We start from the raw sequence: 14,400 nt of genomic DNA, 5'->3' as shown, positions 1-14,400 counted from the left end.
TCAGCAGGAAGAATATGTGATCTCAGCTGCTTGTTCCTGCTGTCTTGCTGGCTTCAGCATCACACTAAAACAGCCCATCTGCTCCAAGCCCTGCAGCCGTGCAGCTGCCCTGTGTTTGGCTCCTGGGACGAAGAGACCACAGACTAGGTGATGATGGGGAAATATGTTGTTAATAGGTATATATAAAAGACAGGCAAAGGCTTCCTCAGCATAACTATGCTGCTTCTGCAGGATTTTTGTCAGGAACACTCCCACACATGGAAATTGTATTTGGGGGCTCTGGGGGGCTCCCTCCTCTCTGGCTGAGGTCTTTGCAAAGCTTGCCCACAGAAGCAAGGCAGGCAGACTCCACTCATCTGGCTGTTACGCTCTTTTAAACCTGGCAGTGTCTATGAAGCAGACTTCTGTTTCAGCTCATCTGAGAATGCTGAGCACAGTGCGTGCTCTTCAGTTTGAGAGATGAGCACATACATTGTGCAGAGGACCCAATTGTCTCTGGTGGCAACGGTGAAAGGGTCCCTTATTAAAGCTGGGAAAAGAGAGAGCATTTGCCTGCAGGCATATGGGCATGCCACAAATCAGAAGGTGAACACTGAGCAAACAGACCCCACAGCAGCTATAGTTCACACGAATGGCTTCCTGAGTCTGCAGAATTGGTGGGAAAAGTTGCCTAAACATGGTCTTCTTTTTGCTACGTTCCTCTAGGCTGGCCTTTCCTCCCTAAGTTAGTAGCCAGCACTTCTGGGGTCCACCAGGTAGACTAAGAGGGAAGGAGCTGCCTGACTGCCTTCAAACTGCTTGGTTCCAGAAAACATTAGAGGGGAGGAAAGAGATGGGCTGCTGCAGCTCACTCGCCTGAGGCACAGAACAAGTGCAATGATCCTGTCCATCTGGCAAGCACTGCTGCCTGTGGAGGCTCTTCACAGCTGCTTTATCAGAGTAGGACTCAAGCCCTGCCTTGGACTTGGTCTTTGTAATGGGAAATCATGGTCTGGCATCTGCCCTCTGTAGGAATTTAGGACCATAATCCAGACAGTCCATTCTGGAGGTTGAGATTAATCTAGATGCTCTAATTTACAGTGCTCGGCTTTAGGAGACCAGTGAGTGATGGAGGCAGCCAGGTGAGGAAAGTTGGTGTGTCTGACAAAGACCAACACTGGCTGTCTTCTGACTTAGGGCAAACTGGAGTCTGACCAAACCAAATCACCCTCTGAACCTCTTTTGGAGCCCTATCTGGACATACCAAGCCCCTGTGCACGTGGTTTTGCTGGCAGCTGAAGCTTGGGCCAGCCCTTTTCCCCATCACAAGCCCAGTAAAGGCAAATTCACATACCTTCTGTCCTCCTGCCCCATGTGCCCACCAGAAATGGTGCAGAAATAGTTGCTTGTTAAATTAAGGGAAAAATGGCACCATGTTTGGGAGGATTAGGGCCACAATAAAGGCAGCAGGGCTGGGCTGTTTTCCTGCACACAGAAGCTGCCCACCTTGCACTGGGCAAGATTCAGGTCTTTGTAGGTGCTTCCTCATTGGCAAACCCCAACCTGCTTGCCAGGAGCTGCAGAAATGAAGGCATAGATGTCAGTGCTGAGGATCCAGAGCCAAAGAACGTTGGGCTTTTACACAGCCATGTCCCTGACAAGTGACAAACTCTGAACTTACCCCTGAAACATCCTTTCTCCTTGCTCTGCTAAAATCATGTTTCCTTCTGCTACTGCAGCCAGCTTTCCCTGGTCAGACGCTTTGTACCTGTAGTACATCTTCCCTCCCAACAGAATTTCACTGATGAGAGGTTTTATTTTTCTCTTAAACTGACAAAAACAAAGATTTGATCCAACTGTCTAGTTTATCTATTCAAGCTCAGCAAGGAATGCAACACTGCTGTCTGGGAGGGATCTGTTTCTGCCTGCTTTGCATTTACGTATATCATATCATTGCAGGCTTGCTTGGAGAGCTCCCAGAAGGCAAGGAACGCTTTTGGCTACATAGTTAGAAGCAGTGGCTATGGAAAGGTCATAACTCCTTTTTTAGGGCTGAGTATATAGAAGAGGAGCTGCACAACTGCACTGAGACGAGGATATATCTCATCCTGCTCCGTGCCTTCAGGCAGGCTACATTCTCTGTGTGTATTTGTGTGGAGGATTCGTGCTAGAAGCAAAAGGGCAAGCCCTAGATAAAAGGAGGTACCCCTTAGGGTAAAGGGTTGTTCTCAATTTCTAGAGATGGAGTTCTGCTCAAAATGTCCAGGAGGATTCTTTCCACAGTTACATCCTCTCCTTCTTAGATGGGGAGGTCTCTAAGGGTGCACATTCTCAGCTTTTACAAGGATCTCTGCATAAAAACAAGCTGTTGAGGCAAGTCTGGAGTATAAAACATCAAGAGACAGTTCTGACAAATATATGGGTTTTCTTGTAATGCAAATTCCCCCCTTCTGGCACTGGTGGTATTTCCTGAAGAGTGAGAAATCTCATGAGAAAGAATCTCTGTGTAGAGAGGTGTATGGACAGACAGATGTTGTAAATTATCACACATAGTGGTTTTGGAGGGAGTCATGCAAGGAGCTGGAGCGTTAGCATGACTTACCGTGGCACAGAGGGGACAGAGCACATAGGAGTTTCTCTGCATCCAGACAGTGCCTTTTCACAGCATGCTGCATATACCAGCGTGGAGGGGGCCGTAGCAAGGCAGGATGAAACACGGGAGAGATCTCCATCTCATGATGGAACATCACCGGTTTTGGTGCTGGTGGGGAGCAGAGAGACCAGCAAGGCAGTTTAAGCACCATCCTGCTCAATAAGCAAGCAGGGGACGCACACAAAAGTCCTTCCCATCATTGACCCTGAGATTACTGGGTGCTTCCCAGTCCCGTAGATATGGGTCAGTGACTACCTCTCTGGGAAAGCATTTGTGACCCCTGAGCTGGGGCTGGGAAGGGCAAGCTCTGGAGAAGCTGTGTGCACATTCTCCATGGCAGGCTTGACAACGAAGGGGGACATGTGCTGAAGTGCAGGTGGTTGGAGACTCACTCAGCTCATGATGCCGTTTGTTTTCTGCTTCGCTGGGCTGTAAGTAAGCACACATCCAGCTGAGATAGTGGTAGGCAGCATCCTGCCTGCTTGCCTCCCTTTGCCTACAGAGGGCAGGAGGTCTCCAGGAGCTGTGGGGAAACTTGAGGACGTGGTCACTATTAGTCTGAGTGTCTGCACTGAAGGTAAGTGGGGCCATAGCTCGGCAAGCGGTAGGCAGAGGGAACTTGCTTCTAGCCCGATCCCGTGGTCAGACCTGCTGTGAAATCCCATGATAACTGCTGTGCTGGCCATGGGCGGGCGCTGTGCCGCGCAGCAGCGGAGTGAGCTGGCACATGGGAACAGAGCCGCTGCCTGCGGCTGCGTTCAGGGGCTGTGAAAACACAGCTGGGCTTGGGAATGGGAGCCAGACACCCCATCTGGTCTGTAGGGAAGGACACAGTCTGGGATGTGATTAAGCAAGATGGTTAATGAATCAGACGTGATGTTGGCGAAAAGCCCGAGGACTCCCAATTTTTGTCTTTTAATTGCCGGATTCTGTACTCTCCTACTCTGCTCTGGCTGCATATTGGGTGGGCCTTTGTTCTTCTGGGGTAGCATAAATTTAGTATTATGGAGCGTGGAGATTTTTTTCCTCCCTTTTTTTAATTCCTTAAACCACATCCTGTTGTCCACACAGAGAAAGCCTGTTACTGGTCACAAACAACCTCTGAGGGAATTTACCATGAAAAGGAGTGGCAGGATTTAATTCCATACACACAGTATCAAAGATGGAAGTCTTGTATCATTCATCTTTCTATGCCAGCACTCTCTCTAATTAGACCGTGGTTCAAATGAGCAAAGGAGCTCAAGCATAGCTCCATTGCAAGGCTGCTCCTACCATATCACCATCTGTTGTCTATGTACACAGACAGGTGGGGATATGCTAGAGAGGAGCTGTAGCTGTGGTTGACCTGCCTTCCTCCCATTAGCACTCATCATGAGGCAGACTGACCATACCGTTGCATTTACCCCACTGCCTGCATGCCTTGGGTCCCACTGCCCAGCATGTCTTTCTCAGGGGTCCAGCTACACGTCCTCTTTGCCTCTTTACAGTGCAGTGTTGTTGCTTCTTGCTGGTCCATTCCCTCCATCCCAAAATTCATATGCATGCCAGACAGGTCAGATGTATAGTGATGGATCATAGATCAATCTGTGCAATTGGCTTTACCATGTCAGGGGATATTGCTTCAAGCCCATCCTCATTTGATGGTGGTTTATGAGGTCAGGGGTGGAAATGTGTGTGGTTCTTTGATTTTTTTAAATCCACAGTAAAATCCAAAGAAAATTCCCTGTAGCCAGATACAAGTAATTTTCACAGGTTTGCTGTAGGGCAAACATTGCCAATCAAAACTTACCATATTGCTGTTCATATCCCCAGAGAGTCTCAGCCACAGTAGGGAACTGGAGGCTTTGAGTCCCTTGATCCCTTTCACTATAGCCTCCCCACCGTAACGAAGCAGAAAGAGAGTGACCCATAGCAATTAGCCGGCCTGCAGCACAGCACTGAAAGTGCTCAGTGCCTCTCTAAAGCCGATGGGGATGAGTAGGGGTGGGATAGTGGTGCTTTCCAAACGCTGGCCAAGACTCCATTTTCTCACTATTGATAAGCTGTCTGAACCCTGCTGCTTTGAAGTTACTGAAGCGGTGGCTGCAGGAAGGGATCTGTGTAGTGATCTTGTGACTGGACCCTGCACACCAAGCTGAGAACCATTAAAGATACGTAAAGATAAAGCTCTCTCTAATCAGGAATGGAAAGCAGCCGAGAGGCTTTAATTGTTTTACTCCACATATGTCATGTATGAAGCATCGTTAGAGACTGTGAAAGAGTAAATACATCCTATCATGGCACAAAGACAACTTACATTCCTAGAAATTATGAGTCAGTACAAGCTGATATTATTTCTCCATCTCCATCTGCGCTACAATTGTTTTTCCACCCTCTGCTTTCTAGCTCTCAGAGCAGTAGCCTTCCCCCACAGTACTGTAACTGAGACCAATCTGACACTGGCTGCTATTCATTAATATCAGTTTAAATGAGATAGGGAAAGGGACCTGTGTTTGTTGCAGAGATTATGAACAGTAATAGATTCTTTCTGGGGACTGTCAATCACTCCTGAGATTTGCCTGCACTAAGCTTTGGGCTTTAAATTTGTGATCAGTGATCGTAACACTAAATCCCACTTAAGGAAATGCTCAGAGTCCCTGTCAGAAAGGTAAGAGATATTTTTTTCTCCCTGGCTTGGTTTTAGCCCTCATGCTGGGTCTGTAAGTGAATCTGCCAGGCTATACAAGGTCTGAGTCCTCTCCACAGAGTATCTCTTTCCATCCACTGGATATCTCTTGCCACTAATCAGTTTCTTCTTGTCTCAGTCTGTCTTGCCTGCAGTTGAAATGCCATGGGAATTTCCACAGCTCTGTGGAACTCCCATGGAGTTCTTCTGCACTTGGCATAGCACCCCATCTCTCAGCATGCAGTGTCTAATTCTCTTTGCTTCCTAGCTGCTCTGGCTGCCTGCCTTCCATCATTGCTGCAAATACTGAGCTGTGCCTCAGCCTTTTGCCACCCTATCACCCAGCATTAATCCCCAACAGCTGCCCCGTGGAGAGTTCTTGAGGAAACTACCTTCTCTGCCATCCCACACAGACTGTGCCTGTGGCCCTGCCTTTACAGATCCTGTAAATGCCTCCCTCTCAGTCCTGCCTGCACTGGCTCTTTTGGATCTACACTGCTATTCAATACAATAGTGAAGTCCCCATCGCCTGGAAACTGAGAGACGACCTTTTCTTGTTGTGAGAACATAACATTTAAAGGCATCCCTTGGGCTACTCTATCTGGCAGCCCAGCTGGTGCTCTTTTGTGTGAGTGCCACTCTTTTGAAATGCCAGCTCTGGTCTTAAAGGCAGCCAGCAGAAGGTACGGCTCACTGTCCCTGTAATTGATTCCTCATCACTCGTCACTGGCCTTTATTCTACCTTTTGATTAGGAAGAAGCAATAATACAGATTACAAGACAAATGCAAAGATTGCCTTGTATGGGGATAGGTTACAACAAGGTTGCTGGTGTCCTGGGATTTTCCTCATGTTTGTCTGTTCCTGGTCAGCTGCAGAGATTTAGCAGCAGATAGATCGCCTGTCTTTGTGTGAGCCTCACCGTCAGGTGCCCTTAGGAAACGCCAGATGGGGAAGATGGGGAAGGGGTGACAATGACAGGAATACATAACGAAACTGGCCAGCTGGATTTGGACTCTGATACAGGAAACTAGGCATGATTGTAATATAAAACCAGGCAAAATGGGTGGCTGCAAGAGCTGGCGCTGGAGGACATCCCAGATGGGCCTTTCACATCTCTACCGGTGGAGGCTTGGGGGTTGGAAAGCAGGTCCCATTTTGGTTCTTCAGTTTGTGACCACTGGAAAGGCAGATGATGAGCTCAGGCACTTCTGTTCTCTAGTGTCTTCTCACTCAGGTCTCATAAAATGTTTGCTGTGTTCCTGAGTTCCCCTCTAATTGAGTGAGCGTTACTGTCCTCCTTGAATATTATCATCATATCATGTCAGGAGATACAAGTAGGTAAAAGCAGTTTGCTAAGTATCATGTGGCAAGTCACTTCAGAGCTATGAATGAATTTCTCACACCCCACACGTGCGTGGACCATGCATTGGCCACCTCCTGCAAAGTGGGATTTTGATATATATAGTCTGCGCTCTAGGAGGGGCACCTTACAAGCATCAGGTGGCTGGTTTGCTCTGAACTTGTGTGACATGCTGGAAGCTACATGGGAAGTGAAGATGATTAATAAGGCATGAGATGGGTATTGCTAGACTGCACAGAGGTAGGTGTGAGCAGGTGTGAATTCACCAGAGATCAGGAGCTATGGATGTCAATATCTACATAGGCTTCACTTCTCTTTTTAGCCTGGGACTTAATCCATGGATTTTCATGACTGTAAGTGGGATCCTGGAACTACATTTGTTTTAAGGCAGCGGGCTGAACCCAGAGCTTTCCCCTGGAAAATACAAAGCTCTGCAGCACTTATTACATCACACAATTGGCTTTTAGAGCGAGAGTGGAAAATGGAGATAAAGAAGCTCTGAGCAACTGGAAAGATGACTTAGAGATTTCTGTAGCCCAGGACTGCAATGTGTTGTGGATCTGCCTGGAGCTCAGACCTGAAGGTTCATTTCCAGGTACCCCTATTTCAGGCTACATGCCCTTGAACTTGGCTGGTGGCTTGTGGCAGACTGACACATGGTAGAAGGGAATAAATTAGAAGATCTGCTTAATCTTTAACGTCTACAACTCTGTGGACACAGTTCAGATAGGATAGAAGCTTCATCCCTATTTAGTTCCAAGTCCTGGAGTCTCTGCCATGCCTTCCAGAAGCACATTTCCAGGGACAGCTTTGCTGGGAATGGGAGGTGGTGTGGTTCTTTTCCAACCTCAGGGAGGCTCTGTAACTCAGCAGGGATTGCAGGTAGGACTATGAGATCAGGCTCCCCTTCACAACTCTGACTGATGTGCAAGACAGTCAGGGGCATGCTGTTCATCTGTTTTGACCTTCAGTTTTCCATGTGTAGACAGGGGTGGTGAAACATTGCATGTTGGGGGTAGGTAAGAGAGCTTCTTTTCCAATTGCAAACCATTTGAAGAATGTCTGTTCATACTCAGCATTGTTCTATTAGGGAATTCAGGGGCCAAAAGGTTGAAACATTTTTCCTGCTGCTACAAGGATGTGGAGTTGTCATCCAGGTTATGCTCAGGCTTGGTTTGGGTTTAGGCCAGGTATTCACAGCCAGTGTTTTGGGAGTACTAATCTGCGTTCCAGATACTTCTTTGGGTCTCACCTTGACTTTTTTCTCAGGGCATCAAAGCTCATTTGCTGCCTGATTTGTCCCAGTGTTGCCCAGGCTTTTGAGTGGCAGATCCTAGCTGCAAGTCGCCATATAGGATAGAATAGGCAACAGTCGGTTTTAATGCTTGCTTGCTAGCAGCTTCATAATAATTCTTCATTCACTCTCAATTCCACAACCTCACCAGCTCTGGTGTCTGTAATTAGCTTTCCTGCATTGACATTGATCGATGGGGTTATGTAGTTCCTGCATGGGCCATCAGTTTGGCCAAGGGCCTCCGTGAGAACTAGGTATCCTTCTTAGACAGACTTTTCCTTGTAGGAAACTCCTGAGGGCAGGGCAGACATTTAGAAACCAGCCACTCAAAACTGGTCTCAACAGAGAGAGAAACAAATTACGTCACTCCTTGTCTTGGGTTGTGGTGTGCATCCCAAACTGGGTACCACTGGGGAGGGGAATTGGATACACTCTCTCTGTCCCATCAGGCCTTCTTCTAGTTTTCTCAGCTGACTTGGTGCTAACACTTGTGAATATTTCCAGGCACAACATGCTACTCTTTCATCAGTTCACTAAATTATACGCATATTTGATTCTTTTAACCTTTTCTTGTAAGTCAGCCATTCAGAATCTAAGCATTTCATCATCTTTACTACGCATCTCTGAACTCCCTGTGATGTATTTCTCACTTTCTGACAGCCAGGTACTTGACGGGGATACTTCCAGGTCCCTGTCCTTCACACAGTGATGTGCCAAGAATGAAGAATTTCAGGGGATTATGTAGGAGGGAGGTTACACAGCAAAGTCTCTTTCCCTGCCTCCTCCCCTGACCTCTCACTTCTGCCTCTCAGTACGGCATACCTGGGCAGAATGCAGCATCTCAGGTGCAGAGAGACTATAGACAAATAAGTAAGGGTTAATATTGCCTCTCTGCTCTCAGATGTAATATGTCTGTGCATGGAGACCAGAAACACTGACGAGTGACAGCATGACTAGAATTATGATTGATCGATTGATTTTTTTGTTCACCAGCTGAATTTAAAAAAAAAAAAAAGAGAGAGAAAAAAAGTGTTTTAACCCTGAGTGAATGTTTAAAAATGGTTTTTCATTGAAACAAAAATGGGGGGGGGGGAGGAACCAGCTAAAAATATGCTGCAGGAAGACAAACTGAGATAGTTTCATTTGTGGGTGGAGGGCAGGGGACTGTGACACTGTTTTCAAAGTAAGAACTGGAAATGCTTTGAGATTTGTTGGGTTTGGGTTTGGTTTAATGGCAGATAAAACCTTTTGAGAGTTGCTTTGTTTGAAAGAACTTGCAAGTCAGTGTTGATTCAGAGGGTCTTCGTGTCCCTCTGAAAACGTGGGGCTGGGATGGTACAGACAGTACGGTAAAGGCAGTGCCCCCCCAGCACTGATTTCCTCAGGACATTTCAAGACTTGACCAGGCAAAGCCATGATACCCTCATGTAGAGCTGGAGACAGCTTCAAGCAGGAGGTTGGATGGGATGCCTCTGCAGGTCCCTTGCAGCTGACATTTCTGCCACCCCTTCTTGTGCCACCCCGGCCATGCTGCAGACTGCTTCTTCCTCATCCTGTGTTCTTTTGTGTTCATCTCTGTCTTCGTCGTCCCTTGGATAGCCCAAATGGATGAAGCATTGCCAGTGGCACTTGCCCTTCTACCCAGGAGAAAGCTGGCTCCCTGCAGAGGCTACCGCTGGGGCTCTGCAGGCTGTCCCTGAGCATACAGCTGTGGTTTAGGGCTGAGCTCCAAAGCTGTGCCAGCCCAGTACACAGTTGTGCACACCAGTGCCTGGTTTCTCTCTTACAGGCTCCTTGAACCTGCTAGTTCGTGTGCGGAACAAGCGAGCCATCGACACCCAGGTCTGGTCACTCAGTGGGAACAGGGGGAATATGTGGCAGCAAGCACATGTGCCCATCAACCCACCTGGGCCCTTCCAGGTAAGTCAGGTCCACAGCCAAGGTCCATGTGCCATGGACTGTAGGAGACTTCCCAGCAGAGATCTGCCTCCATGGCACAGGGGCTGGTCGGGCACAGAGAGGGCACTGGGAGCTCTCCACCCCCAGGGTTGCTGGGACAAGGCAAAAGCTTGGTGGCTGCACATAAATCAAATCCACTTCTCACTGAAGCCACTCAACATTGTTATGTGCAAGCATCAGTTTGAGACTATAAATTTTATGATTATTGCTCGTCTGGAAACCGCTTGTCAAAGAGCTCCTTCTGGTACCAGGTCTGTGTGACAGCTCTCTTGGTGCTGGCGGGTTGGTGTAAAGTGACTTTGAGCCTATAGGTTTCTTCTATCACGTGCTGCAAGAGCACACCCGCACTGTCCCTGTGGTTTAGGACTGTAGGACACCTTGTGAATACGCATGGGGCATTCTGTATCTGCTCATCAAGTGGCTTAGATGTACTCAGGATGTGAGCTGCTTCATCACTGGATGTTTTATTGCTGATGTTTTTGCCCAAATGCTGCTTTGCTGTTGTAGGTTGGTTTATGAGAGCTGGGCCTGTGCAAGCTGGTAAATTGTGGCACTGTGGCAAAATGCCCAGCATGTTTTTGAGTACTTTCAAATAATAATAACCTAGTTACTCTTGCAAGTGCTGTTAGTATTGGTTGGTTGGTTAGTGCAGCACCCTTAATATAGCATGCTCGTTTATTACTCTACAAACATACAGCACACAGGGGTTGGTCCTGTAAGCAGTGGGGTCCAGCTCTTCAGATCCTATGAGTACCGGTGAAACAGGAAAAAATCGTAAACTTGGGGACCTGATAAGATCTGGTCTGTGCCCTGCTCACCTCTGCAGAGCCCCACAGCGCAGGAAAGGTCCTTTTCAACTGCAGCCTCATGCTGCAATGTGTCCCATGCTCTGATTGCAGATCATCTTCGAAGGTGTGCGGGGCACGAGCTATGAGGGGGACATTGCCATCGATGATGTCACTCTGAAAAAGGGGGACTGCCCAAGGAAGCCAATTGGACCGAATAAGGGTGAGAGCGTACATGCCTCAGAGGAATCAAGTTGGTGGGAGTGCATACATGAACTCATGTGCTGGGGATGCACAGCTCATTTCAGAGCACATTGATGTTTTGGTGGGACTCAACAAGAACATTGACTCCATCAGCAGAAGTCAGAAGAGGAGTGTCAGACTCTTGAACTTGTTTTTTACAGTTGTGCATTAGGAAGAGCTCAGAGGAACAATCAGATCTTGTAGGGACTGTGCTGCCAGACACCAGCATGCTGAAGTCTGCACCTGTGTGTTGGGTTGGGGGTATCATCCCCAACCCAACATCAGCTGAAGGTTTCTGCAATGTGTCATTTCCTGGAAACCATAGGAATGGGAGCTTTGGAAAGGGAAATACCTTCTGCAGGCTCTAAGGGCCTCTGCAGCATTAAGTCAGTCCTCCTCCAGGAAAAAAATCTGCCTTTTGGGGCCTGGAGCCAGGGAGAGCTGGGCTTCTTCCCATTGTGCTCTGAGCAGGCAGGCACAGCCAGGCAGGATATTGCCCATGAAGGATGAGAGCAAGCTATCCAAGCTGTATATCACCTCCTTTCCAATCCTGACAGTGAGCATGTCATGGTTTAGACCCAGCCGGTAACTCAGCACTGTGCAGCCACTTTCTCACACACACCCCTTCCCCCTCCTGGGAGGAGGGGAGGGAAGGAGAATCAAAGGAATGTAAAACCAGCAGCTTGAGATACAAACAGTTTAATAGCTAAAGTACATTATAATACTACTAATACTAACAATAATGATAAGGGAAATAACGAGGTGAGAGAATGTAAAACTAAAAGGGAAAAGGAAAAAACACTAAACAGCAGTGATGCACAATACAATTGCTCACCACCGACTGACCGATACCCAGCCCAACCTGAGCAGCAATCGGTCCCTGCCGAGTGACTCTCCCAGTTTATATAGTGGGCATGACGTGCTGTGGTATGGAATACCCCTTTGGGTAGTTTGGATCAGGTGTCCTGGCTGTGCTCCCTCCTGGCTTCTCATGTCCCTCCTCGCTGGCAGAGCATGAGACTGAAAAGTCCTTGACCAGGGTAAGTGCTACTTAGCAACAACTAAAACATGAGTGTGTTATCCGCATTGTTCTTAGACTAAAGCCAAAACACAGCACTGCATCAGCTACTAGGAAGAAAATTAACTCTATCCCAGCCAAAACCAGGACAGAATGCTTGAGCTAAATCCCACCAGCCCCTTTCCGGTCCATTCACATCATCCTGGTGCAATCATTGCAGAAGCGGAGGTAATCCTACCCTCACTGAAGCACACTGTAGGTTGAAGCCACAGCTAGATGCATAAGTAGTATCTAGGCATTAGGGAATCACTGGTATGCCTCATGCCTTGGTCCTTCCTGTGCCCTCAATAACATATCTCAGGTGGGCAGGGCACCAGATGTTCAGAGTATGAAAACCAGAGCCAGACAGGCACTTTTGAGCAATGTTCAATTTGTCCTATTTATTTTTGAAGGAAAAAGCTTTGTGGAGGAAGTTTTAGCAACTTTCTTAACTCCAAAGAGGAAGGGGGAAACGAAACATTAAAAAAGTCAGATTTTTGAAATTTCAAGTTCAGGTAAAGATCTATTTCCGCCTAGGATGGCCCAACCAAAACACAAGCAGAACCTTTTGTTTGACTCAAGTTGAATCTTCTGGGGAAGAAAGGGGGGTTGAATTGCAAAAGTAACTAAGATTTAACCTTTTCTCCAAGTTGGAAAATAAATAGTTTTGGGAAGCCTTGAAAATGTCCAGGGGAGGCCAAAAAGATCTTTCAATATATCTGGGAGGTGCTTTGTGGTTTGACGTGGGAGGAGAGGCAGAGACACTGGTGTGTGCTGACTTGTTTGGTGATCTCTGGATCTATCCCATCACTAATTCTTTTTCTCTCTCCTTGGTTGGCAGCGGTTGCTCTTCCAGGAAGCGGTGTTCTAGCCCTGCACAGCCCTTGTCTTTGTGGCCCATTGACTTTCTTCCTTTACGTGCTGCTCAGATGATGGCAAGAGAGCGCTCCTGTCTTCGGACCGTCCTTTCCTACTCAGCCACCTCTGCTCCTCTTCTTCCCCTCCTCACTGGCACACCAAAGTGTCCATATGTTACCAAAGACTTGACAGGCATGACCACGCGAAGGGATCTGGTTCAGAACTGGAGCACTCCTTGAGAAAGTCATAATGTCTAGGACAAAATATAAAAATAAAGACAAATGTTTTTTAAAAGCACGTGCACGAGAATGAGAGAGAGAGAAGGAAGGAAAGAAACAGAAACACGCAGAAAAGAAGGAAAGTCAAAAAATAGGAATGAAGAAATGTGAAGAGCAAATGATGGAGGAAAGCAAACACCCCCATGTTTCCTTGGGAATGTTGGACAGGGCTTCCTCAGGGAAGTGGGAACTTGTTTTAAACAAACAAACAAAAATATATTAAAGCACAAATTTCTACCAGAACAGTTACCTTCTTTACTGCAGAGCCCACAGCTTAGTGGATGATACATCGCAGTACTCCCCTTGTCTCCCCATGCTTTTCCGCTGGCTGGGGCTGCCCCACTGCCAGCCTTGACCGTGGGGCAGCAGCCGCCCCTGGTGCCGGTGGCCAGAGCATCTTGCCTCCACCGCATGTGCTTCCATGTCTCCATCCATCTGCATCTACCAGGCTCTCATGTATTTAATTGGTTTGCTTTGGCCTTTCCCCACCGCTCTGTGCTTCTCACCTGCCAGCCTGAAGAAGATGGAGCAGGAAGGGACCCATCACATGGACCACGCTGAGTGGTGGACAAGTCCCGGCTGGATCGGCAGCAGCATTGGCCTCTGAGCATCTCTTACTCTCTCTCAGCACTCTTGCTGGGTGGAGAAACTATGAGAGCAGATCTGAGCTGCAGACAGAACTGTCTCTCTATGGGGCTGAGCGATGGGGCAGCATGGGATGGGAAGGGGAGGAGCACTGCACATTGGCTTCCCCTTGTGAATGTCGGGATGACAGTCACCTCAACCCTAAACCCAGGATTGCTTCTCTGCCTGTCTTTTGTTACCTGTTTATTTTGGTCTTTTATTCCATTCCTAAATGTCCCCCATCTCAAGCGTTTTGAATTATGGGAAGAGTCGGGCATTTGAACCTTCTTCAGCCAGACAGCAGGTCCTGTGCCCATGACCCAGCACCACGGCCATCAGTTCAGGCAGCTCCAATACTGCCCTCTCACCTTCTGAGGCCTTTTTGTACGCAGTGCATTAGCTGCAAGGTGGGCAAAGTATGGCAACAGCATTGCTGCTCAGGGAAAAGGTGGCTGAAATCTGTCAGCACGTGCAGCCTCACAGGCACTCAGCTTCCACTGCCAAAGCCAGTGGGCAGAGGAGCTGAAAGGTGGAACAGGCAGGAAGGATGGAGGCAAGAAGCTTGACCCAAATGAGAAGCTGAACTGAGAAACAGGGGAATGGGGATGAGAGAAATTCACCTTTTTCCTGTTGGCGTCTTGCAA

General features: G+C 47.9%; 1 protein-coding gene across 1 annotated transcript in view; it reads left to right on the top strand.

Moving 5' to 3' along the window:
- MDGA1 (MAM domain containing glycosylphosphatidylinositol anchor 1) overlaps positions 1-13,214 on the top strand; it is a gene marked incomplete at its 5' end in the record, with an annotated part of 97,992 nt that extends 84,778 nt beyond the window's left edge. Inside the window, 3 exons of the mRNA XM_010014562.1 lie at positions 9,742-9,872; positions 10,811-10,919; positions 12,838-13,214. Coding sequence (XP_010012864.1) covers positions 9,742-9,872; positions 10,811-10,919; positions 12,838-12,929 — 332 coding nt within the window. The remainder of the gene's footprint in view (positions 1-9,741; positions 9,873-10,810; positions 10,920-12,837) is intronic.
- Positions 13,215-14,400: the final 1,186 nt, after the last annotated feature.

This window comes from Nestor notabilis, unplaced genomic scaffold (genome assembly GCF_000696875.1).
Source record: "Nestor notabilis isolate BGI_N333 unplaced genomic scaffold, ASM69687v1 scaffold165, whole genome shotgun sequence".
NCBI classification, from domain to species: Eukaryota; Metazoa; Chordata; class Aves; order Psittaciformes; family Psittacidae; genus Nestor; species Nestor notabilis.
Note: the sequence above shows the minus strand (reverse complement) of the source record. Positions and strands in the feature narration are given on the sequence as shown.